Source organism: Hemiscyllium ocellatum, chromosome 24 (genome assembly GCF_020745735.1).
Source record: "Hemiscyllium ocellatum isolate sHemOce1 chromosome 24, sHemOce1.pat.X.cur, whole genome shotgun sequence".
Classification (NCBI taxonomy): Eukaryota; Metazoa; Chordata; class Chondrichthyes; order Orectolobiformes; family Hemiscylliidae; genus Hemiscyllium; species Hemiscyllium ocellatum.
The window spans coordinates 57,947,626-57,975,449 of record NC_083424.1 but is presented as its reverse complement, the minus strand read 5'-3'; the positions used below and the strand labels follow the sequence as shown (position 1 = coordinate 57,975,449).

At 42.7% G+C, this 27,824-nt stretch overlaps 1 protein-coding gene across 2 annotated transcripts; it reads right to left on the bottom strand.

Moving 5' to 3' along the window:
• Positions 1-1,494: 1,494 nt before the first annotated feature.
• LOC132827425 (derlin-2-like) lies at positions 1,495-23,114 on the bottom strand. 2 transcript variants are annotated; one of them, XM_060844112.1, is made up of 7 exons: positions 23,009-23,114; positions 17,186-17,251; positions 16,876-16,949; positions 12,044-12,137; positions 10,038-10,233; positions 3,239-3,329; positions 1,495-2,723 (listed from the first exon to the last, which is right to left on the bottom strand). In XM_060844112.1, the coding sequence occupies exons 1-7, from the start codon at positions 23,099-23,101 to the stop codon at positions 2,588-2,590; spliced, it is 750 nt and encodes a 249-aa protein (XP_060700095.1). In that variant the 5' UTR covers positions 23,102-23,114; the 3' UTR covers positions 1,495-2,587. The 2 variants fall into 2 exon arrangements, with proteins under 2 accessions (XP_060700095.1, XP_060700096.1); XM_060844113.1 differs by lacking the exons at positions 1,495-2,723; positions 3,239-3,329 and adding an exon at positions 3,736-4,212.
• Positions 23,115-27,824: the final 4,710 nt, after the last annotated feature.

Here is a 27,824-nt window from a genome sequence, read left to right as displayed (position 1 = left end):
AGGGCAAGCCAGAGAACAGCCAGGGAATTCCTAGAGGCATGGCACTCATCCACTGAACTATCAACAAACACATTGACCTGGACCCAATATACCGGCCACTGCAGCGGACAGCAACTGACAACCGGAAGGGGCAGAGACAAGCCACTATAAATGCCGGAGGAATCAGCACAGGAGGCTCCCAAGCACTAAGGATGTCACCTAGAAAGGGGATGAAACGTTTGCAACAGAAACTCCCAGCTCAGTGAACAGAACCACAATGAGCACCCGAGCTACAAATCTTCTCCCAAACTTTGAGCAGTTATAGTTTATATAACTGACAAAGGGTTTTTGCCCGAAACATCGATTCTCCTGCTCCTCAGATGCTGCCTGACCTGCTGTGCTTTTCCAGCACTATACTCTCTACTCTAAATCTCCAGCATCTGCATTCTCACTTTCACCGAGGTGGAGTTAGCTGCCTAGAGTTCGACTGCCAGTCAGCTGTCTTACCAAAGTAAGACATCTCCATCTGAAAGGTCTAGTAAGCCCTGTTGCCTGATTTGAACACTGAGCAGTTGAGATGCCATTTCTAGAGCATGTAGTTTATGCTGTCGATCACATAGGTGGGCATGACACAACAACTCCCATCAGGATAACCACCTTTCCCAGTTTCATCCGAAGCTCACTTTTGTGTTTGGGAACGAAACTTCTAGTTTTATCAATACTGAAGCAACAAAACAACCTTTAAAAAGGGCCAAGGAAGGAGTGGGCATTCTGGAAAGCTGAGAATACTGGGAGATTGGGTTCTCCAAAGCTGGTATAGTACGATGTTTATTAAATGTGCTAACATGATAAAATTCACAAGAATTTATGTCTGGGAGAAAATATAGGAAATACAAGGAAAGTATCAGAAAATATCAATACCAACAACTCCTCAGCTTGTCTGTACAAGATAGATTAGTCTCCTTTCACATCAGTAGGCAACATTGTGTTAGAAGTGCAAGACTTTAAAATGTCTCATTAAACTTAAGGTGAATTGTTCTGGTGGTTAAACAAGTAGTCTTCTTAGAGACCAGTTGAGGTGATCTGGCCATCCTGGAAAAGAAGCCCATATGGAAATCTGTTGAAAAATCAAAAGTTTTCCCACCTAACCATGGAAAAGGGGTTGCTGCTTTTTTCAAATACATAAACACTAAGTGAACAATACCAGCATTTTCTGTGAAGGGCAGGGAAAGACGTAACAGGATGGCTGTCTGTTCAAGGATGAGATTTAAGGGACAAGAAATAGATTCACACATTAGCTAATGGTGTAAGTTGGTCCTGGAATGCTCAGGCAGAATGGAACAACCTTTAAAAAGGGCCAAGGAAGGAGTGGGCGTTCTGGAAAGCTGAGAATACTGGGAAACTGGGTTCTCCAATAACATACATCTTTTAAAAGAATTATACACAGCAAGGGTTGTAAGACAGTGCTCAAATACAAGGACAGCTTTAGTTGATTGTCTGTGAACAACATTTGGCCAATGTTAATTCTGGTTTCTTTATTACAGTAACAGTCTTAATACATTCAGTTTATTTTTATTTTCATCAGGTACTATAAAATTAACTTCAAGTTATTGGTCTCTACAGGGATCATAATTGTAAGCAACAGGCTTCCCAAATCCAGCCTCATAGCCTCTATACAATTTATTGATACCAAATCAACAATCTGAAATATCAACAAACCGCACAAGAATCAGAACTAAACATCATATAATGAATTAAGAAGATAGAGGGAGTATCCAATCACATACACATACACCCTTGAGTGCAAGTCTCTTCACATAAAATCAAAACCTTCAGTCCTCACATTTAATCCAAGTATGAAACAAAAACAAAAGATGATCCTGGTACCTCTCAAAGACTTTGCAACAAATACTTGTGACTTTTTTTAAAATTAGGAGCTGGTTTTAAAGAGATTATCATTATCAGAAAGTATCATTTCTCTAGGCATAAATAACAAGGCTTAATCCAAGTGGACAAAAGCTTTTCCATTTCTGTCCCAAACAGCTCATCCCTTTGCTGAATCTCAGTTCCAGAATGCATTTGGAACAAGGACAGGAACTTAGATAATGATAAACCAAGTGCAGAAACCCCAGTCAAAATCACACCCAAAGATTCCTTGCCCCACTTTCCTGAAGGTGCTAACTCTCAATGCTGCCTTGTGAGTTTCAACACTAAAGTCAATAAAGTATTTCGACACAGGAACATCACAGTAGCCCCACAGTTTCCTTGGTAGGATCAAAGATTCTTTGACACTACATTCATACAGCAGCCTGGAAAAAGCCAGCAGGCCTGCTGTCTTAAATATTCAGTTGCACGAAGAATCTCTCTCATTATAAGCACCTAGGATACAATGACCTTGCAATTAAAATGTTCAAAACAGAATTAAATAGATACTCCATACGGAGAATATCCTGCAATTTGCTCGTGATAGTAACTGTGATCAATTTGCATTTTAATTGCCAAAAGTTGGAAATCAAAGACCATGAAAGCAGCACAAATTCTACATAAAATAACATTATTAAAAAACTTCATTTCAGAAGTGTCCAGTTTCTCGATGGAATGTGAAAGATCACTGCTGTCCATTAGGGTTCTGTTCATTCTGTTCCCCAAGTCTTTGCCCCTGACCCCAACCAAACTCTCCAGGCTGGTCCTCAGGCAACACGTCGTAATTGGGATCTTCCTCTGCAACATCAAATATTGCCTTCCTGTAAGAGGAAGAAACACAATTACATTGTTTATGAACATTACTATAAAAATTCTCAAAAGCTACAGTAGTGTCTGAGAGACAGGGACCCAGAGCACTAGCAGCTCATTCACAGGATTGCAACTGAACAATTTGCATCAGGCAAGCACTGCCTGAAAAACCAAGGAAATCTGATAGGCACTTGCCAAAGAATGTGCCACACTCCATCAGTCAGCTTGGGTTTACCGTGACAATACCCACTAACTCATCAGCACATGCACTGGAGAGTTAACCAATGCCATAACACGTTAGCCCAGTATCAATAAACAGCTTTCAGAAAAGGTGCTCTGAGAGGATCTTAAACGTACGTAAACAAAAGTAACAAATGATACTGATGAAAAGGTAGAAGAATGGTCATATTACTGGAGTGATGGGTACTCCCCAATGCTTAGTCAAAGGTAGTCAGATTCCCTCAACCATCATATTGTCTTTTGCATGAACAAACATTAGTCAGTATAAAGGACAAACAACACTTACAGAAATCCTGGAGTAACCAGCAACCTCACTCCTCCTGGTTGGTTTGGGAATACATCTTCCAGAAAGTAATAAATATGGCCGACAGCAATTCCTGTAGCAAAAGGGATGTGGAAACACCTGTTCAAGGCAATCAAAATTGGCATCCACTGGCTCTAGGGACTGGAGAGCTGATAGTGCCTTTGAGGCTCTCACAAAAGGTTCATAGTTACAAACAGGAGTAATCACTACACAATTCAAAGCCTGGTGTCCTTCTCTGGTCCCCTGAGATTCTTTCATTTGTACACGATTCGTGATCTCCTGTGCACTCCTCTGCCTCTGAATCTAACACTTATCTCCTCTAATCTCACTCCCAAATCAGCCCCACCACAAAACTGTCAATTTCTCACCTCTCTCCTCCCTGTCCCTCCAACACTGACCTCTACACTCACCCACCCTTCCTGATGTCAACACCAACCTGTACTCTCTGCCCTCACTCCATCCAATGCCAGTCTCTCCTTCCTCCCCCTAACCCTCTGCAACATGACAGTGATGTCAGAATGATAACAGTTGAATGCATGGCTAAAAAGCTGCTGAAGGAGGGTCAGATTCAGATATCTGAATTATTGGGATCTTTTCCAGGGCTGGTGACCTGTAGGATGACAGTGGGACATTAATATCCTATCAGGGAGGTTTGCTGGTGCCATTCAGGAGGATATAAACTAGCGTGGGGTGGATTTCAGTGCAGTAGGTCAGCATGTGGAGTGATTGAGAACAAAGAAAAGGTTTAATCAACTAAGTCTAACTGGAAACACAGGCAGGGTCAGGTTAACAAATGCAGCTAGACTGATGGCCTGAAGTATATTTACTTCTGTTGTGGTTCCGTTCACCGAGCTGGGAGTTTGTGGCTTGTCTCTGCCGCTTCTGGTTGTCAGTTCTTGCTGTCTGCTGCAGTGGCCGGTACATCGGGTCCAGGTCAATGCGTTTGTTGATAGAATCTGTGGAAGCGGCAGGGCAAGCCACTATAAATGCCAGAGGAAACATCACGGAAGCGCTTCACAGGAGGCTCCCAAGCACTGAGGATATCACCTAGAAAGGGGACGAATCTTTTGCAACACAAACTCCCAGCTCGGCGAACAGAACCACAACAACGAGCACCCGAGCTACAAATCTTCTCCCAAACTTTATTTTACTTTTATCTATTGAGTATAACAGATCAGACAGTTGAGTGAAGAGTCCGAATTATTACATGAAACTATGCTGTAGCCATTACAGAAACTTGGTTAAAAGAAGAACAGGACTTGTAGCTCACAATACTCCAGGATTTCAATGCTTCAGACATGATCGAGGGAGAATGGAAAAGAGGTGGGGGAGCTCCACTACTGATGAAGGGGAATGTCACAGCTGCAGCAAGTGGATATCTTGGATGGCTCATCCAGCAAGGACATATTCTTAGAACTCAGAAGCGAGGAAGGCATAATCACAATGATGGTGCTTTAGTACAGGCCTCCCAATAGCATAAGCAGATCATGGTGAAATGTAAAGACAACAGTGGTGTTGTAGTGGGTGATTTTAACATCCCCTCCCTTAGTGCTAGGAGCTTAGACGGGTCAGAATTTGGTAGTTGTCTGATAGGATTTCTTCAGAATAATATACAGGTTGTCCAACTAGGGAAGGGGCCATATTGGACATTGTACTGGGGAATAAGCCTGGCCAAGGGATCAAAGTTTCATTTAGGGATTATTTTGGGAAGTGATCATAAGTCCATTGTTTTAAAACAGTTATTAATAACACTGGTCTGCAGGTAACTTAGAGGTGGCTAATATCAACTGTATGAGGCAGGAACTGGAGAAACTAGAGGTGGCTGTTTGAGGGTAAATCAACATTTGATATGTGGGAGCCTTTCAGGTTAAAAGATCTGGGAACCCTTGGATGACAAGAGACATTGAGAGTTTAGTCAAAAAACAGTAAGCAAGCTAACATAAGGTTTAGGGAACCAAAGTCAGACAAGGCCCTTAAGGAAATACTTAACTCCTTATTTCAACTCTTTCATGTTTCCTTTAGGAGAGCTAAAAAGGACCATGAAATGTGGTTGGCAAGTCGAATTATTAAGAATCCTAAGGCATTCAATATATATATATATATATTCTGAGCAAGAGGGTGGCTAGAGAAAGAGTAGGTCTACTCAAGAACAAAGAGGGAATTTATACATGGAACCAGAGGGAGTAGTCCTTAATGACTTTGCATCAGCATTCACCGGGGAGAAGGAAGCGAATAATGGTAAGATTAGGAGGGGTATATTGATATTCTAGGGTATATTGATAATAAGGAGCAGAATGTGTCGGGTGTCTTGAAAAACATTAAGGTGGATAATAGGGCATGCTGGGATCTTTCCTAGAATACAGGGGGAGGCAAGGGGGGCAATTGCTGGGACTTTGACAGACATCTTTATATCCACTTTCACCATAGGTGAGGTGCCACAAGACAGGAAAATAGCCAATGTCGTTCGTTTGTTTAAAGGAAGGCAACAGAGATGACCCAGGAAATTATATAGTTGCCGGGAAATTGTTGAAGAAGATTCTTAGGAATGGGATTTGCTCACATTTTGATAAGAAGCATCTTATTAGAAATAATCAGCATGACTGTACAGAGAGGTCATGTCTCAAATTTGATTGAGCTTTTTGAGGATGTGACGAGGTGATTGATAAGAATTGGACAGTGGTTGTTATCTACATAGACTTTACTAAAGTTCATAAGATATCGGAGCAGATTTAGGCCATTTGGCCCATCTAGTCTGCTCCGCCATTCGATCATAGCTGATATGCTCCTCGCCCCCATTTTCCTGTCTTCTCTGTATGTCCCTTCAAACCATTACCAATTAAAAATCTAACATCACAAATTTACTCACTGACCCAGCATCCACCGCATTTTGGGGTAGTGAATTCCACAGATTCACATACCTTTGTGAGAAGTAGTTTCTCCTCAATGGTTTTAAATTTGCTATGCCTTATCCGAAGACTATGACCTCTTGTTCTACAATGTCCCACAACAGAAAGCATCTGCTTCATGTCTATTTGATCTCTCCCCATTCTTCTAAATTCCAAAGAGTACAGGCCCAAAATATTAAATCCCTCCTCATATGACAAAGTCCTCATCTCTGGGATCAATCTCGTGGACCTCCTCTAAACTGCCTCCAATGCCACTACATCTTTCCTCAAATAAGGGGACCAAAACTGTGCACAATACTCCAGGTGCAGTCTTACCAATATCTTGTACAGTTGCTACAATACTTTCTTACCTTTATATTCTATTCCTGTAGCTATAAAAGCCAACATTCCATTCACTTTATTATTTGCTGTACTTGCATGCTAGTCTTCTGGGACTCAAACGAGTATTCCTAGATGCCTTCTGCACTGGAGCACCCCAAAGTCTCTCCCCATCAAGATTAGATCACCTTCCCACTTTTTCGACCCAAATGCATGACGTCACACTTTCTGCGTTCAACTCTATCACCACATTTTGACCCACTCTAACCTATTGAAATCCATTGGAAGGTTCTTTTTCCTCACTGCAATTTACCATCACACCCATTTTTGTATCATCTGTAAGTCTGGTTATAGAGCCTTCTATTCCTGTACCCAAGTATAATGTAGATTATAAATAGCTGGGGTCGAAGGACCTATTTACCACAACACACTCTTCCGTCCAAAAGCCAACCATCTATCCAGGCTAATAAATGACTCCTAATCCCATATGATCCAATCTTTTGTGCAGCATCTTATCAAATGCCTTCCAGAAGTCCAGATAAATTACATCTACAGCATCCCCATTATCCACTTTGCTTGTTATTTCTTCGAAGCATTCTCACAAATCAGTCAAATATGATTTTCCCTTCGTAAAACCATGCTGACTCAGATGGATAGTGTTTTGGCTTTCCAAGTGTCCTGATATTGTTTCTTTGACATTAATTCCAACACTTTCCCCAAAAACAGATATTAAACTAACTGGTCTATAAATTTCCACATTTTACCTCCCTCCCTTTTTGAATTAAGGGCATTATATTAGCCAATTTCCAATTCACTGGAACCTTTCCTGTATCCAGGGAATTTTGGAATATTGTAACCAATGGATTTATTATCTCCGCTGCACTTCCTTTAATAACCGAGGCCGTAAGCCATCAGGCCCAGGGGACTTGTCCATCCTCAATCCTAATCGTTTGCTTAATACCTTTTCCCTATCGATGTTGATTGTTCTATGTTCTACCTTATCGATTGCCTCTGACCTGCCTATTCCAACAGGAATGATACTATTGCCTTAGTTTTCAGGGTGGAGGACAAAGTATTGATTCAACACCTTTACCCTCTCACTGACCGCCACTATTAAGTCTCCAGTTTCATCTTCCAAGGAAGCAACTGTCACATTAGTGACTCTTTCCTTTTATATACCTATAGAAGCTTTTGCTATCCTTTTTGATATTTTGTGCTAGTTTTTTTTGTAATTTACCATAGCTTTTTTCATTAATTTTTTTAGTATCCCTTTGTTTAATGTTTGAAAGTTTCCCAATCTTCTATCCTGTCACTGGCCTTTGCAATATGGTAGAATTTACTTTTTGACTTTATTATATCCTTGACTTCCTTGTTTAACCATGGATGATTTTTTTGAGCTCCCTTACCATCCTTTATTTCCTCACTGGGATATATTTTTGTTGTGATGAATGGAGTATCTCCTTAAGCATCTACCGCTACTCATCTGCCTTACCATGTAGCCTTCCCGCCCAATCTACTCAGACCAACACTGTCCTCATGGCTAAGACTCAGGGCAGCATGGTGGCTCAGTGGTTAGCAGAGACCCGGGCTCTACTCCACCCTCGAGCGACTGTCTGTGTGGAGTGGGCACATTCTCCCAGTGTCTGCGTGGGTTCCCTCTGGGTGCTAGATAATCAAAGAGTGGTTTGAAAGAAGTATATAAAATTTTGAGGGGCATGTACGGAGTGGATAGGAGTCTTTTTCCCAGGGTGGAAATGTCAAATACTATGGGCATTGATTTAAGGTCAGAAGGGAAAAGTTTAAAAGGAGATGTGTAAAGGATTTTATTTTTAAACAGAGTGGGTGGGAGGTGCCTATAAACGTGCTGCCAGAGGAGGTAATAGAAGCAGATATGATAGCTATGTTTAAGAGGCATTTGGATGGATCCAAGAATAGGCAAGGAATAGGGGAGTACAGACCGCATTCAGGTAGATGGGATTAGTTTAGAACAGCACAATGGTTAGCACAGACACAGTGGCCGAAAGGCTCGTTCCTGTGCTGTACTATGATTTTTTTTTACCCGCACCAAGCACCCCCCCCCCCAAACTCAGTGCCAGCTACTCCTCCCTCACGTCCCCTCCCTCTAACCACCAGCATCTTCCCCTCTGCCCAGCCCCACACACCCCAAATTCCCATGCAGGCGTCACCTGACCCCAGGTCAGGCATCTCCTGTGAATCAAGAAACCAAGTTAACATTGCAGAATTTGATTTCTCCTCAGCTGTTATGACTTGAAGTCTCCTCTTCACATGGGCTACCAGTCCTGTTGAACGTTTGCATAATTCTCTGTTTCTAACTTAGTCAGGTGGAGGAACAGAGGGATCTTGGGGTCTATGTACATAGCTCTTTGAAAGTTGCCACTCAGGTGGATAGAGCTTGTAAGAAGGCCTATGGTGTATTAGCGTTCACTAGCAGAGGGATTGAATTCAAGAGTCGTGAAGTGATGTTGCAGCTGCACAGGACTTTGGTTAGGCCACATTTGGAGTACTGTGTGCAGTTCTGGTCGCCTCACTTTAGGAAAGATGTGGAAGCTTTGGAGAGGGTGCAGAGAAGATTTACCAGGATGTTGCCTGGAATGGAGAATATCTTCGGGTAAAAAATGACGTCTGCGGATGCTGGAGATCACAGCTGAAAATGTGTTGCTGGTTAAAGCACAGCAGGTTAGGCAGCATCCAAGGAATAGGAAATTCGACGTTTCGGGCATAAGCCCTTCATCATTCCTGATGAAGGGCTTATGCCCGAAACGTCGAATTTCCTATTCCTTGGATGCTGCCTAACCTGCTGTGCTTTAACCAGCAACACATTTTCAGCTGGAATGGAGAATAGGTCGTACGAGGATAGGTTGAGAGTTCTCGGCCTTTTCTCGTTGGAACGGCAAAGGATGAGGGGTGACTTGATAGAGGTTTATAAGATGATCAGAGGAATAGATAGAGTAGACAGTCAGAAACTTTTTCCCCGAGTACAACAGAGTGTTACAAGGGGACATAAATTTAAGGTGAAGGGTGGAAGGTATAGGGGAGATGTCAGGGGTGGGTTCTTTACCCAGAGAGTGGTGGGGGCATGGAATGCGCTGCCCATGGGAGTGGTAGAGTCAGAATCATTGGCGACCTTTAAGCGGCAATTGGATAGAAACATGGATGGGTGCTTAATCTAGGATAGATGTTCGGCACAACATCGTGGGCCGAAGGGCCTGTTCTGTGCTGTATTGTTCTATGTTCTATGTTCTAACTTCAGATTTCCAACAACCACAGAAGTTTGCATTACTAAGGGAAACCAAGGTAACTGGGTAGAATTTTGATTTGACGAGGAGATAGCCAAATTAAATATCTCCTCTCAAGTTACAGCTGAAGAATAATATTAAAAATAAGGAGAGGAATGTGTGCATAGATATCCAAGACCTCTCTTTCATGTGGAAAATTTGAAGCATTTGTTCATGAACCCGGTTCTTAACTGTAATTCATTAAATTAGGCTGGGAAGGGATGATATAAACTTGGTAAATTCCAATATTCCAAATCTTACCCAACAAGTCAACGATGACAGAGTTTCCCAAAAGCAGTGAGAATCCCATCAACACCCAAGGCAGGAATGGAGCCTGGAAATTTAGCAGGCCAAAGAAATTCATTCGTACAAACGGGTTCCTCCTGCTCCACACATACACGAGCATGATGGTGAAGGCCTGACCCAGGAAGAACAAGCTCGCAAAGATTCCAAACAGCTGAGTACAAGAGTCAAGGATCCTGGACAGGAAGAGCAGATTAGGCTAGGTTCTCATTCAGTGGGCCATAGTTTCATGGAACTTGGCTGCCATTTGGTTGGTTCACTCACTGTTTAGTTCAGCTATCACAAACGAGAATGATGTTTTACTTTTTAATCAGAAGATGAAACACCTCAATCTAGTTTATTCTGATGGATGACTGGACTCAAAACATTAACTCCATTTCTCTCTCCTCAGATGCTGCCAGACCTGCTGAGTTTCTCCAGCAATTTCTGTTTTTGCTGTTGATGAACATGGAACTGAGTAAGATGTTAAAAGGTAACATTAGCAGCATGCCCTCCCATACTGAGCTAAAAGGTCAGCATTTCTCTGTTTGCCCATTAGTGATGTATAAACTACTCCTGACCTGAACAACATTGTTAGCAATTTCTAGATATAACTATGCCACGTTCCCCTTCATTCTCTATTTTGAATTTAACTTCTCCAAACCAGAGACACCAGCTCATTTCTGACCAAGGTCATTTACACATGGTCAGAGCTGAGAGATGGAAGCCAATCGAAAGTAAATAGCCACATCCAGATTACAGTGGTATACCAGTCTTTGAAAACACTCCTGGTATTTTAGTGATTAACAGCAGCTTTCTCCACCCCAAATGATTCTCACTGCCGACTGGCCCAGTCAGAAACCTGTGATTCTCATTGTTAATTGGCCTTTCAGTCAGAGTCCAATGATTCCTGCTCCTGCATGGCTGATCAGTCACAGCCCAGTGACAGATATTGCTGAACATGTTGAGTGAGACCACAGCGTGACAACACTGGTCATAGAGTCAGTCAAAGAGATATACAGCACAGAAACAGACCCTTCAGTCCAACTTGTCCATGCTGACCAGAGACATCCTTGATCCTGGCAACAAAGAGGCAACACACCATTCCGATCTTTCGCTGCTGGCCATAGAAACGTCTGTCTGTGTCTTGGACTAGAAAGTCACCTAACACAATTGATCTCTTGTGTTAGAGCCAGTCTCGATACCAGAAACTTGACTGTTCATGCTACATTCCCCTGAGTATCCATCACCCCCTACATTTTCCAAAACAGCATACCTGTTTGAAATGGGGATAGTCACAGAAGACTCCTGCACTACCTGCCTCTCTCTCTTACCTTCCCTGGAGTTAACCCATCTATGTGACTGTATCTGCAACTTTCCCCCTTTATAACTGCCATCCATCACATCCCCTTGCTCTTGTAAATTCCTCATTACCTTTAACTGTCTCTCCAACTGATCCATTTGATCTGATAGGATTTGCAACCAATGGCATTTATTGCAGATATAATCCTCAGTAACTCAAACTCTCCCTAAACTCCCACATCCAACAAGACGACCATATCACTCTACTAAAGGCCGTTTCTGCTTCTTTCAATCTACAGACCCAGAAAATAGCACTGTCTTATTCCTCTACAGAATGCTGCTCCAGGCTAACTTAATCGTCATGTTTTACTATAAACCATTTCCCAAAATTGCAATATTGAGTAAGTACTTAATTTCCTGGGATATACAGAGGCTGTGAAACATATAAATATGAACCTTTCTTTCTATCACAAACAGCTCAGCCTGGATATTCAGGATGGTGGACAGTTAGAGAAGAGCTTTGGAATGGTCACTGCACAGTCCACAACAAGTTCAGAATGATCTTCAATGGCTTAGAAAGAAGCACTCAGCAATCTGAAAAATATTCAGTTTATAAAGAAGCACTATATGAGAGACCACAATCATGACCACTTTCGCTATCAGGTACACTGCAAAAAGGATACTGTCATTAAAAACCCACCAAAAATAAACATGAGCAGAAAGTCAGCCGTTCTTCCCCTGAATGATCCTTCTTCCAACATTCGACAGTATCTGTATCTGGGACAGAGTAAAAGAAGACAACCTGCAATTTACTATCAGATCTAGTCCCTAGGAGCCAGGGGTATTCAACCCAAACTCCGCCCAGTGACACACACAAAACCAGCCAGTTTTCAGAGTTGGGGATTCAGTCATTACAGATGGATTATGGACAGCAGCTGGTGTGAAATCCCAGATTCCATTCAGTTCTGTGCCTGCTGGGGTTCTGAAAGGTTGGAGGTAAGGCTGCAACCTCCGTCTTACTGCCTGACTACTGAAATTTCCTGCACTTCAACCATGCTGGGTTGGGACTCATTAACCTCATTCTTAGAACTTCCCACAAATGGCCACATTTGGAACCTGCCGAGATCTCCACACAATCAGTCAAGTATTCAGATATCAGAAGTGAGCCTGACTCTGTACAGCAAGAATTGCTAGACAGGGGTCATGAGCAAATCTGATGGCTGATCTTGGTGAGCTGAAGCCAACTTAATATAGATGAGCTGAACTGACACAGAACAAAATTCACTTTTGGGGATCAAACACATGGACTGCATTGGGTAAAGGTTAAACTTTGACTCAGCCAATGTTTTCGCATATCCTTTTGTATTAGCTTTTAAATGATCTGACTGCTTGCTTCTTCACTTTGACAATTACTGTAGATTTTGTGATATGATTACAGAATTGCACAGAGTTTGCAGCACAGAGAAAGGCCATTCACCCCACCAGTGTGTGCCAGTTTTCAAGCTCCACCTGAGCATTCTTTCTATTCCCTCCTTTCTCATGTGTATGTTCAGCTTCCCTAAAATGACTCAACTATTCCCGTACTGCTTATTCCAGTTAACAACAGGGACAAGTTAACATAGTTTGTGGGATTCAAGGAAAAGTACAAAACTGACACTTTCCACATGGTCAGATATCCTTACAGGGTAATTTTGTTTGAAAGCACAAAGATGAGACATCATTTTACTATTAAACACAAGAAACAGTGATTCAAACCTTCAGGAAAAAGACAGTCTTATAATCATTCAGTGCACAGAGTTTGGAGAAAAACTGTCCTTGATCATATCGACATCTGATACAGCCATTTTATCACCCATTACTTTCTGATGACAGAGGTGGCCCACTTTTTAAAATCTCAAGTGTTTTCAAATTGGTGGTTTTGACACTTCTCGGAAATCTCCTCCAACAATCCAAAATCTCTGGCAAATATCACATTTTCCCAGATGCTATCAATTTTGAAGGGTCACTGTACGTGAAATATTAATTATGTTTCTCTCTCCACAGATGCTGCCAGACTACCCGAGTTTCTCAAGGAACTTGTACTTTTGTTTCAGATTTCTAACTTATGGAGTTCTTTTATTATTGCAAGGTGGTGGAATTAGATTAGATTTGGGGAAAATGGGATAAGTTTGGGAATGGATATAGGGTCATGGAGAGATAGCAGGGCAGTGGAATTAGTTTTGGATTGCTCTAACAAGCAAGTCAAACAGCCTGATGAGTCAAATGGTTTTTAATCTATTTAATACAGTATACTCTAATGAACTTCCTCTATTTTCATATTTTTTGTAACAATTAGAGAAAGTTTAATTATTGATAGTATGTTCACATGGACAGGTTCTGTTATAAATATGAACAAAGTAGTTTATACTTTTTCAGAAATAAAGACAGATTTCTGACTTTAAGGGATTCTGAATTCCACTGTCCTCCAATTACATTCCAACTCTCAATCCTGCTCTACATGAAGTTTACATTCTATCAGCACTACTCACGCACTGCACTACAGACAGCTAAATAGTTTAAAAATGTGCAAGGGTCACAATCTCAAATCTTAATACACACATCCTCCTATGCAAATAAGAACTAATTATAGCTCAAGAACAGAATAAGTTTATGTACAGGTTTCTAATAATGTCAGCTCAAGAAAACCTGAAGTTTATTCAGGTTTCGACAGTCTTCCGTGTTTATGAGCCTAAGAGACAGCACACAATCATCAGAGAGCAGGTAACTCACGCACAATTGGTTTGTTCTTGCTGTCTGTGGCTCAATCAATAGTACACTTACTTCTGATTCAAGAGGTTCTGGGTTCAAATCACACAGACTTTGGCAAAATTATTGAGAGGAGAAAACAGTGACTCAACTACCTGCTTGGGTGGATGTAAAATATGCCAAAGCACTACTTTGATCATCAAGGAGAGTTACCTCCAGAGCTGTGATTAATAACTATCCTCTATCAACATCACAAAACAGATTATTGTGTCATTATCTGATTGCTGTTGTGGGATATTGTCTGCAATTTCTTTTTATTTGTCTATTTTCTAATCTCTCTGTTCAGAGATGCTATTATACACCTCTGGAGCATGTGGGCTTGAACTTGGGTCTCCAGGTCCTGAAGTAGGAACACTACTAGTGCAGAAGAGCCCTTGCTATTTGCAAATTGGCTGCGACGTTGTCATTTGTAACATAGGCAATATTCCAAAAGTACTTCATTGATTGTAAAGTGACTTGAGACATCTAGTGCTTGTGAAAGGTTTGGTAACAGAGATTTTTTAGTTTTCTTCTCTAGAAAGACAAGTATAGTAATGTTTACTGTTTGCTGAATACTGAGAAGATCCTAAAAACTCACTTGTCAGTGGTTCCATCTGGGATGTGATGGGTAAAGGTGCAGTCTAACAGCCGTATCTCAATTTACAAATCCTACCCATGTAGAGTGAGCAGAATACAGCCACGCTGTATTAGGATGCTAGGATCAGGTTCAGAAAGGTGAAACATAAACATGTTTGATCAATCTGAACAGGGCTTGAACTCTTTTCTCTAAAAATAAAAGGGTGATCTAGTTTTTTAAAAAAAATTATGATGGGATTCAACAAAGTAGAAGATGGATCTACTTGTGGGGAAAGTCCAAAACTCAAGATCATAAATACAAGGACTCCGTAATAAATCTAGAGATCAATGAAAAACTTATTTACCCACAGACGGGAACTCGTTGGCACGGGGAACCGAGCAAACCAATTGGATAGATGTAGTTAAGAGGAAGATAGATAAATAGTGGGTGGCACGGTGGCACAGTGGTTAGCACTGCTGCCTCACAGCGCCAGAGACCCGGGTTCAATTCCCGACTCAGGCGACTGACTGTGTGGAGTTTGCACATTCTCCCCGTGTCCTCCGGGTGCTCCAAAGATGTGCAGGTCAGGTGAATTGGCCATAGTGTTAGGTAAAGGAGTAAATGTAGGGGTCTGGGTGTGGACTTGTTGGGCCGAAGGGCCTGTTTCCACATTGTAAGTCATCTAATCTAATCTAATTACAAACGCACAAATCTGGTGGGCTACATGGCCTATTGCTGTGCTGAAATGCTCACTCCTTCAACAGAAGCTTTCAAATCAGTGACGTCTACCACCCTGAAGGACAAGGGCAGCAGAAATACGGGAACACCATTACCTGATTTTCCTCCACGCACTCTTGTGGCTTGAAAGTACATTACCATTCCTTCACTACCTCACTGGATCAAAATCTGAGAATCTACCAATCCTAACAGCAGCAGCAGCTCTTCAAACCTTCTCATGGGCTGGACTGGTCAGCAATTCCCAAACTCTTAGAACAAATAAAAATACATAGCTCCAGCAGACCTCAGCTGGAAAAAGATAGTGAGAAGGTGCACTGGAAAAGAATGAGATTGGATTTGATTTTCTGTCCCCACAACTGGTTATCTTGGCTATTCTTGCTAGCTGATTTCAAACATGAAATATGCCTACGTTACACAGGCTCTGGTAGGCATTCATGAATCCCACCAAGAGTTAATGCCTTTGGGTTACAGTGCAGAGGTGGTCAGTCTGGTGGGAACTCAGGCTGAATGGCCACCTCTGTGCAACCACAGCTAATTATAAGCACTTCTAACTGTGTGTAGTTGTCAATGACTCATTTCTTTACCAAAACATTTGCATTAAGATTTTCCAAATGAGAAACCATTGACAATTTACTCCCAGCTGTAAAATGATAGACATCAAGAAGGCCACAAGCAGATTTCTAAAACTATATTGAAAAGAACTTTGAAAAGGTTCAAAGTGTTAAGGACCCCAGAAAGCTGTGTAGCATCAAAGGCACATGACCTTTACAGGCTGCAGAGAAGAAACCATGTACCTCCAACTGATCTCAACACATTCTTATCCAAGAAGGAAGGGTTGCAGACCTTGGACAGCTTTCAGTCTCCAGCTGCTTCACATGTGGGTCAAAGTTTGTAAGAAGGTGCTGCCCACTCACTGAAGTGTTTTGTAAAGTGAGCATATTTCATCCTGGACCAGCAAAGGCCCAATATTTCAAACCTTTAACCAGCTGCAGGAGAGAGATTGCAAAGTCTCTGGACGATGAGAGAGGATAGAAAAAGGGTGAATTTACAACACGCACCAATCTGGTGGGCTAAATGGCCTGTTGCTGGGCTGGAAAGCTCACTCCTTCAAGCTTGACTCATCAGCAGCAAGTGAACTCGCAATGAAACAAGTTCAACGATAACTCCACTAAGCAACCAAACAGGATTAGAGTTCTTTAAGCTCTAACTTTATATTCAGTTTCACTTCCTGGCATTAAAATAAATCAGAACAAAAAACAAGCCACACTGCTGCTGACAGTCAGCTCCTATTTGGGTTCTGGGGTTTGTGTTGTCTTCCCAACACCATCAGAATCAGGTCAGAACTCACGGCTGGGTCTGTAAAACTTATTCAACTCAAACCCATCTGCCATCCCATTCTATCACACAAAAGGATACAAGAAGATCATATTGAACAGAAAACTAAATCCCAAAGGCCCAAAGAATAGAAAGTTGGTTAGTAGTCTCCACACCTGCAAATAAATAAGAGGAACATGAATGAATTAAGTACACACATGCATACTATACGATTTAATAAACTTTATAAACTCTCAGCATATTATACTGGAAGTTATTGAATTAAGATTACCAAACAAGGGGTGAACTACACAACTGCTGGATTCAATGCAGTGCAGTGTGGAAATAAATCAAAGATATCACAGGGCAATGCATTGCAAAATATGAGTTGATATATATTGTTTAAATGTACCTGATATTTCTTGACTATCAAGTCAGGATTGAAATAAAGTTGGAATGGAGTAATGAACTCCAGTTGCTGTGAAAAAGAGAAGAGAGTGAGTTTACTGGAAACATTAACTAGAGGATACAAGCTCAATAGCAGCCTGAATAAACAAGCAGCACACAAACATCCTATTAAACAACATGCAAAAGAACAGAAAGGATACTGGAGACAGTCAAGTTCATGCTGCTGTACTCAGGTAGTTAAAGATTACCTTTACCTCTCTCAGAAAGATAACGATCATTGCGGTTAACAGGTTAAGGTTGGTTTTATTTGGTTAGTACACAGAAAAGTGCAATGCAGACTGGAAATTCCTAAACTTAATCCTTGCTTTTGATGCAGTAGGCAATCTGAGCCACTGCCCTGGACCAGGGATTGAAGGAAGGAAGAGACAAAAATCAGCAAAGGTTCTTTGCTGTAGAGTATACAATTATACAGAGGAGTCAGTCAACTGCAAGGTGCACCAAGGTCACAAACTAAAAGCAATAATCAAAAACATATCAAATATCACAAAAACTACTGTGACATTATTTGGCAGGACAAATGTCCCAACTAAAATATCATCCTCAAATCAATGCCACTAATAATAGATTGCCTGCTTGATATCACTTCGTTAACGGTAGGCTCAGGCTGTGCATGAGATTGATGCCACATTAACTGCACTACAACACTGATTATACTCTAGTGGCTCAAAAGCATTTAGGAAGTCCTAAGATCATCAAAGGTACCAGGCGGCACGGTGGCACAGTGCTTAGCACTGCTGCCTCACAGCCCCAGAGACCTAGGTTCAGTTTCTGCCTCAAGCGACTGACTGTGTGGAGTTTGCACATTCTTCCCGTGTCTGCGTGGGTTTCCTCCGGGTGCTCCGGTTTCCTCCCACAGTCCAAAAATGTGCAGGTTAGGTGAATTAGCCACGCTAAATTGCCCGTAGTGTTAGATGCAGGAGTAAATGTAGGGGAATGGGTCTGGGTGAGTGCGCTGCGATGGGTCGGTGTGGACTTGTTGGGCCGAAGGGCCTGTTTCCACACTGTAAGTAATCTTAAAAAAAATCCAAGTTTTCTCTTTAATGAGCCTCACTCTTTTGCTGGTGTGATGCATTCAAGACAAAGGAGCACGCTTGGCTGGCACTACCTTCAATATTCACTCCTTAGCACCAACGCTCAAGAGACCAGTCTGTATTTCCAAGATGCACTGCAGTAACTCACAAACATTCCTTCAATAAAACCTTTGAAACCTGCAACGTCCACCACCAAAGCTTGGGCTGACAAGTGGCAAGTAACATTCACATCATTCACATGACAAATGCCAGGCAATGATCATCTCCAATAAGAGATGACATGACTGCTGCCCATTGGCTGCAGCGGCAGCGGCAGAGGCAGGTCTGGCTTCCCAGCAGCATCTGTGGCCAGTGCAGATTCATGGAGGCCTGAAGCAGACTCTCAGTGGTGGCAGAGTTGAATTTGGACTGGTGCACCACTCAGCGGCATCAACAATATCTGCATTGGCAGAATTCAGCAAGGTCATGGGTGGAAGCAAGTTGGCATCCAAGAGTGGCAACTTTCATTCCAGTGGCAGCAGCGCAGCAAAGGGGACTCAGGCCCACGGCAGAGCACTTAACAAGAACAAATGTGAGGACGGACACTTTCTTTATTCTTCTGCCTTTATATTCTACCTTTTGGGTGTTTTTTGTGCTTTAAAGATGGTGCCAGACAGTGGCAACACTACACAATACTTTTCACTGTAATTTGTAACAAAATGCACGAGACAATAACTCAAATCAAAATTCAATGGTTTTGTCATCACTCAATGTCCTACTACCAACACTCTGGGGATAAACAGTGACCAAAAATTCCAATGGACTCACTTTATAAACACAATGGCTACAACAGCAGGTCAGAAGCTACGAATATCGCACCTTGCAACTCATCTCCTGACTCCCCAAAACTTGTCCTCAATCTACAACGCACAAGACAGGAGTATTTAGATTTAGATTACCTACAGTGTGAAAACAGGCCCTTCGGCCCAACAAATCCACACCGACTCGCCGAAGCGCAACCCACCCATACCCCTACATTTACCCCTTCACCTAACACTACAGGCAATTTAGCATGGCCAATCCACCTGACCCGCACATAGAACATAGAACATAGAAGGATACAGCGCAGTACAGGCCCTTCGGCCCTCGATGTTGCGCCGACCGAATCCTACCTAACCTATACTAGCCCAATAACTTCCAAATGCCTATCCAGTGCCCGCTTAAATGACCATAAAGAAGGAGAGTTCACCACTGATACGGGCAGGGCATTCCATGAACTCACAACCCGCTGTGTGAAGAATCTACCCCTAACATCTGTCCTATACCTACCACCCCTTAATTTAAAGCTATGTCCCCTAGTAACACCTGACTCCATTAGCGGTAAAAGGTTCTTAGTATCTACCCTATCTAAACCCCTAATCATCTTATACACTTCTATCAGATCTCCCCTAAACCTTCTCTTCTCCAATGAGAACAGCCCCAAGTGCCTCAGCCTTTCCTCATAAGATTTTCCTACCATTCCAGGCAACATCCTGGTAAACCTCCTCTGCACTCGTTCTAAAGCTTCCACATCCTTCCTATAGTATGGCGACCAAAACTGCACACAATACTCCAGATGAGGCCGCACCAGAGTCTTATACAACTGCAACATGACCTCAGGACTCCGGAACTCAATTCCTCTGCCAATAAAGCCCAGTACACCATATGCCTTCCTCACAGCACTATTTACCTGGGTGGCAACTTTCAGAGATCTGTGTACATGGACACCAAGATCCCTCTGCTCATCCACACTACCAAGTAGCCTACCATTAGCCCAGTAATCCATCATCTTGTTATTCCTACCAAAGTGAACGACTTCGCACTTAGCTACATTGAATTCCATTTGCCACATTTCCGCCCAGCTCTGCAACTTATCTATATCCCGCTGTAACCTACCAATTCCTTCCTCACTATCCACAACTCCACCGACTTTTGGGAAGAAACCAGAGCACCCGGAGGAAACCCACGCAGACACGGGGAGAATGTGCAAACTCCACACAGTCAGTCGCCCAAGGCAGGAATTGAACCCGGGTCTCTGGCGCTTTGAGGCAGCAGTGCTAACCACTGTGCCAGCGTGCCGCCCAGTATGATGAACTTTCCTCAATTGCCTGGATGGGTGCAACTCCAACAACACTCAAGAAGCTCGACACCACCCAGGATGGAGTAGCCTGCTTGACTGGCACCACATCCAGCATCGACACTCAGGAGCAGCAGTATTTACTATATACAACATACACTGCAAAAATTCACCAACGATCTTTTGGTAGCACCTTCCAAACCCATAATAACTTCTGACTAGAAGGACAAGGGCAGCAGATGCATGGGAATATCACCACCCGTAAGTTCCCCCCCAGACCACACGGCATCCTGACTTGGAAATATATCACCTTTCTTCCAGTGGGTTCAAATCTGATCTCCCTCAGTAGCAGTATTGTGGATTTCCCTGCACTACAAGGATTGTAATTATTCAAACAGCCAGCTAATCAACATCTGCTCCAGGCTAATTACAGATGGACAATGAAAGCTGGCCATTCAGTGATGCCCACACCCTAAGAATGATTTATAAAAGTATCATTCAGGTCCACTAGCAGATTGACAATGTTACTACATGGGAGACCAATTATAATAACCGAGACAGTGAGAATTCAAATTGCAATATTGTAGTTCAAGAATTCAATATAAAACAGATGAATTACATGGAGTCATTCAGCACAGAACAAGGTCCAACTCATCAATGCCAAACAGATATCCCAATCTGCCACAGTTCCATTTGTAAACGTTTGGCCCAAATCCCTCTAAATGCTTTTATTCATAAACCAATCCGAATGCCTTTATATACGTTGTAAATGTCCCCACCTCCACCACTTCCTCTGGCAGCTTGTTCCATACACACACCACCCTCTGCGCGAAACATTTACCCCTCAGGTCTTTTTTAAAATCTTTCCCCTCTCGCCTAAAACCTATGCCCTCTAGTTCTGGACTCCCCCCACTACAGTAAAAGACAAAGGTTATGTCCCTCATGATGTTATAAACCTCTACAAAAGTCACCCCTCAGTCTCTGATGCTCCAGGAACAAAAACCCCAGCCTATTCAGCCTCTCCCAATATCTCAATCCCTGTAGTCCCAGCAACAGCCTCAAAGCTTTTCTACATTCTCTCAAGTTTAACAAAATCTTTCCCATAGAAAGGTCAACAGAAGTGAATGTGGTATTCTAAAAGTGGCCTTACCAAAGCCTTGTACAGCTGCAACATGACATCCTAAGTCCTATACTCAAATGATCTGATCAATGACAGCATGCATGCCAAACACCTCCTTCACCACCCTGTCTACCTGCCACTCTACTTTCAAAGGAACTATGCACCTGCACTTCTAGGTCTCTTTGTTCAGCAACACTCCCAGACCCTACCACTAATTGTATAATTCTTGCCCTGGTTTACCTTACCAAAATAAAAACACCTCATATTTACCTAAATGAAACTATCTGCCACTCCTTGACCCATCTAATCAAGGTCCTATCGTACTCTGAGATAATCTTCTTCACTGTCCACGACATTACACTATCTTGGTGTCATCTGCAAACTTACTAACCATACCTCCAATATTTGCGTCAAAATCATTTATAAAAATACCAAAAAGCAGTGGACCAGCACCAATCCTTGTGGAATACTGCTGGTCATAGGCCTCCAGTCCAAAAAGTAACCCTCAACACGTGAGGTTTCTGTGCTATTCCCCACCCTCTGAATCTGCTTGCATTGACCCTATATTTGCAATGTTACAGGAGAACCACTGGCATGTTATACAATATGGATAGAATAACCTAATGGCTCTGCACCCAGAGATCAGGAGTACAAATCCATCATGACAAACTGTTACCACAATCGCTTTCTCACAACATTCTCTATCAACACTTGCTCTCATACCCACAGCTGCAGGAACTGCTGCTGCTTAACATGTGCCCAGAATTGTAGAATGCTACCTCCCAAACATTTAGCGCCCTTGAAGCAGTGTCTACTGCATCCAGAAATCCTCGTACAGTACAACCTGTCCAGCAATCCCAAACATAACACTGCTCCTCTCTGCAAAGTAACCGTTAAAGCTTTCCAGCGTGTGGTGTTTCCTAACCCATTCTACACAGACACACAGACACAGACACACAGACACAGACACACACACACAGACACACAGACACACAGACACACAGACACAGACACAGACACACAGACACAGACACACAGACACAGACACACAGACACAGACACACAGACACAGACACACAGACACACAGACACAGACACACAGACACAGACACACAGACACAGACACACAGACACAGACACACAGACACAGACACACAGACACAGACACACAGACACACAGACACAGACACACAGACACAGACACACAGACACAGACACACAGACACAGACACAGACACACAGACACAGACACACACCTGCCAAATGTACCATGAGAAATTCTGACAGTATTGACTACACACATCAGACCCACATTCCCTCCCTCCCTCACCTTCACCCCCACCCCCTCACCCTCACCTTCACCCCCACCCCCTCACCCTCACCCTCACCCTCACCCTCATCCCCCTCACACTCTCCCCCCCACCCCAATACTCCACAGCCACTCTCTCCCCCCACCCTCCTCCTCACCCTCACCCCAATACTCCACAGTCCCTCACCCACCACCCACCACCCACCACCCACCACGGCCGCAGTGGTGAGCACACAGGCGCTGGTATAGGCCCGAGTGATGCTCGGCATCCTCCGATACTCCTCCAGTAAACTTGCCGCCGCCATGATCCTTCCACCGCTGACTGACAGCGACAGCCGCCAATGGCAGAGCCACGCCCAGACCACGGACCAGTCACACCGCAGGGAAAAGGCGGGACCACAGCAAAGCCAATCAAAGCGTGAGGGGGTGGGGACAGCGCCACGTCTGCTTTCACCGGCCAATAAGGGCCCGCAACATTCCCCCAGAGGCACCCAATCGGTTCATCCCAAAACAAAGGTGCAGCCAATAGGGAAAACGCACGTGAGGAACCGGAACAGAGTGAAGACAATGGAGGTCCCTGGGGAGGGTCAGTAATACAGCACAGACCCTTCGGTCCAACCTGGTCATACTGACCCAGTTTTGCAAACTTACTCCCGCTGCGATCTCATGCATTTTATTTTGTTTTTAGTCCCACTTGCCAGCGTTCGCCCCACATTCCCGTAAACCTTTCCAATTCATACACCTGTCCGAATGTCTCTTCAATGTTGTAACTGTGCCTGCACCTGTTATTTCATCCAGCAGTTCATTCCACAGTGAAGCACCCTCTGTGTGAAAAAGTTGCCTCTCAGCTCCCTTTTAAACCTTTTGCCTGTTACCTTAACAATGTGGTAGTTTTGAACTTCCCCACCCTAGGGAAAAGACGTTTGCTATTCACTTTATCTATGTCCCTCATGAGGGGTGAACCAGAGGGTGTGGATCATAAAGGGCGCATCAGAGGGAGTAGGGTGGATCATACGGGGTGGGAGAGGATCGGAGGAGTGTGTCATTGAGGGTTGGGGTGGATCTTAGAGTGTGGAGATGGGCAAAAGGGAAGAGTAGGAAACAATTGTGGAGGGAATTTTTGTGTCATCTGTAAATTTATTTATTATTCCCATGCCCCCTCCCCCACATTCTCATTGGCATTGAAGGTTTGGCAACATCTGTGGAGAGGGAAATGGTGTTAATGTTTGAAACCTCCACCAGTACTGAAGACAGCTGGGAAAATATTTTCAAATCAGCTGTGTGTGGAACTTAAATGCAAGCTTCCTGTCTCAGAGACAGGGACACCACCACTGCACCATAAGAGTTCAAGCCTACTGCATCCCGTATGGCATCCCAGGTGGCCTCCCATTCATGTACTAACAAGTCCTGAATGTGCTTAGCTTTTGAGATAAGATGTTTTCAGACTAGTATGGCCATACAAAAAATGTCAAAATGACTCAGTATTCAAATTGTAACAGAATGATGGGATGTGGGATTGGAGAGGGCGAAAGGAAGTGAGTAGAGTAGATGAAGACAGTGCCTAAAGAGACAGAAAAATAAAAATAAAATATTGAATTGGTTCAGCTGTCTGTCACCATGTTATAACATTACCCAATACTTTTCATCAATCTGACTATAAATGGTGACCAGTGCTGCGTATTTTTGCCTTGCTGAATGAGACATAAGGCATACCAGAGATAATATACACCAGAGACAACATACATCAACACACCTGATGAAGAATAGAGGCAAAGAAGTAAAGCAAAGAGGTCACTGGTTTAATCTCAGTTGAGCACCGAGTACAAAACTAGTCATCATTTTCCAGAAAGGATGGAGAGGGTGCAGAGAAGGCTTGCTGGAGTATTGCCAGTTTGGAGGGATCTTGGTCAGAGATTAGGGATGGTCTGTTTAGATTAAAAAGGAGATTTTATAGTCTTCACAACATTGAGTAATATTGAAAGAATAAATAAGGAGAAACTGTTTCCACCAGGGTTCAAAACCAGAGGACGAAGAAACTAAGATCAGGCTTTTTGGCCCTTCAAATCTGTTCTGCAATTCAATCTGATCATGGTTGATTCTCTATTCAATACCACTTTCCCACTTTCTCCCCATATTCCTTGATACCTTTTGTGGGATATAGGTAAAGCAGTGTTACTTCTGCAATCATAATTGCTTATGTAAGAACTCACACCAGTGTATAGTTGTTTCAGTCAAGAAATGAGTTAACAAGAATTAAAACTATGTGAAGGAAATATATAATTGCTTTTGCATTAGCTAAAATGTGCATACAAGAATCTACCTGCAAACAATGGTAGATGTTACAGACAAATAGATAAGGTGCTGTGAGAGGAAGGGGTGTAGGTTAAGCTAGGTGTCCTTGTACAAACAGTTACAAGCATCTGTTTCCCGCTTCTGTAAACACAAAAAAGACCACAATCAAGAGGTCATAAGGCTCAGTATGGGTAAAGAATGGAAGGAAATGTTGCTTTAGCAGGCAAGGAAACAGATGGCAGGCAAGGAGGATATATAACAATGGACCACAGCGGATGTGGTGAAATGGCCAAGCAAAACTTGTGCTTTGTTATGCACAAGGCCGGATGAGGCAAGAGATAAATAGCTGGGTTTAGAGATGTAAACAGGGGAGGAGCAATGGGAGGAGGGAAAGAGGAATGAATTGTATAAAAAGTTGTGTACTTGTTAAACTCAGTGTGCCTGTCTTATAGACACCATGCTTGCAAGCATATAATAAACGATACTGCTGCTTCAGATCTTGTCTCGGACTGAAATTATTGAAGTGAGTGGGTTCTATTTCCCACACCTTTGAAATCTAAAAATGTATATTTATCTTTCTTTAAAATATTCAGTAACAGCCTCCGCAGCCTATTGTGGTAGAGAATTCTGTCATTTCACTACCATTTGTGTGAAGAAACTGTTCCTCAGCTCAGTCCTGCATCTTGAGACTGTGTTCCTGGTTCTACATTCCCTAGCTAGGGGAAACATCCTCCTTGCATCCAGTGCGTACAGCTGTCTTGGATCACAAATTGTGTCCAAGCTGTTCTTCAGATTCGGCTAAGTGTAGTTAAGAAAAGACTTGACAACACAAATTTACTTAAATATGAACAATTACTAAGTAAATAAAAATAATGAAAAAGAAATGATAAGAAACAGGGGTGTTCCATTTGGATCATTTCTGAGTTCTGTTTTGTTTGCCGTTTATATAAATAATTTGGGTGAGAATGTAGATGACATGGTTTGTACGTTTGCGGGTGACACCAAAATTGGTGACATAGAAAACCTTCTTCACTGTCTACCAAGATTACAAAGGGATATTGATCAAAGAGTCAATGGGCTGAAAATGGTAAATGGAGTTCAGTCTGGAAAACTGAGAGGTATTGCATTCTAGTACAACAAACTTTGGTAGGGCTTTGGGTAGTGTTGTAGAACAGAGGGACCTAGGGAGCAGGTACATCACTGTTTGAAGTTTGCTTCACATATAAGAGAGGGTGGCTAAGAAGGCGTTTGGCACACCTGCCTTCATTGCTGAGTACTATGAGTATAGGAGTTGGGAAGTCATGTTGACATTATACAGGCATTGGTGAGGCATCTTCTGGAATACTGTGTCCGGTTCTGGTTGCCCAGTTATAGGATGAATGTTATTAAACTGGAGAAGGTTCAGAAGAGATTTACTAGAATGTTGCCGGATATAGAAGGTTTGAATTATAAAAAAAAGGCCGGATAGACTGGGACATTTTTTTATTGGGGTGTAGGTGGTTGAGAGGCGACCTGATAGAAGTTTAAAAAATAATGAGGGGTATAAATAGAATTAATGGTAGTTGTCTTTTCCTGAGGATGGGGGATTTCAAGACTAGGGGCACATTTTTAAAGGTGAGAAGAGAGAGATTTAGAAAACACACAAGAGGCAAATATTTTACACAGAGGGTGGTTCATGTTAGGACTGAAAGTGTTGGATGTGGGTACAGTTACAACATTTAAAAGACATTTGGATAAGTACATGAATAGGAAAAGTTTGGAGGGATATGGGCCAGGAGCAGGCAGGTGGGGTTAGTTTAGTTTGGGATTACGTTCAGAATGGACTAGATGGACTGAAGGGTATGTTTTTGTGCTGTATGACTCTGCCTCTGTCTCTTCTGCTCATCAGGGACCTCTCAATGGCTGGCTGGTCTGGAGGCTTAGGTTCATTCCTGGCACTGTTCACCAACTTGGTCTGAGATGAAGTTCAACAACTCGGAACAATGATTTGAAGGTGCTGGTGTTGGATTATGGTGTACTAAGTTAAAAATCACGCAACACCAGGTTACATCCAACAGGTTTATTTGGATGCACTAGCTTTTGGAATGCTGCTCCTTCATCAGGTGGTTGTGGGGTATAAGATTGTAAGACACAAAATTTATAGCAAATGTTCACAGTGTGATGTAACTGAAATTATATACTGAAAAAGATCTGGATTTTTTGTTAAGTCTTTTAGAATGACATTGTTGGTTTCAGTTCTTTCATGTATAAATCGCAAAACTTTTTTTAGAAGTTACATTCTGAAGTGAATTTTAACAATTGGTGTCATGGCGGCCCAGATAATGCATTGAAGGTGCGAGGTGCCCCCTTTGAGACTGTGTGTGCCACAATGGTCAGATTGATTCTAATCTTAAAAAATGGACTTAAAGAATCTTACATGGATTCATGCAGTTTTTGAGCAAAATAAAATGTAATTCTGCAAGTACAAATTCATCTCACAAATTATATGTATATATGTGGGGGGTGGTGATTATGAGTGTCTGTAAGAGAATTGTGTGTATGTGTGTGAGTATGAGTATAAAGGGGTATACGTCTGTGAGAGGGTGTGTGTGGGAGTGTATGTGTGAGTGTATGAGAGAGGGTCTGTGCGAGTGTGTGTGTCTGTAGGAGTGTGTGTCTGTGTGTGTATAGTGCAGTGGGGTCACCTGTAGTGTGATGTGAACCCAAGGGCCCGGTTGAGATCATCCCCGTGGGTAC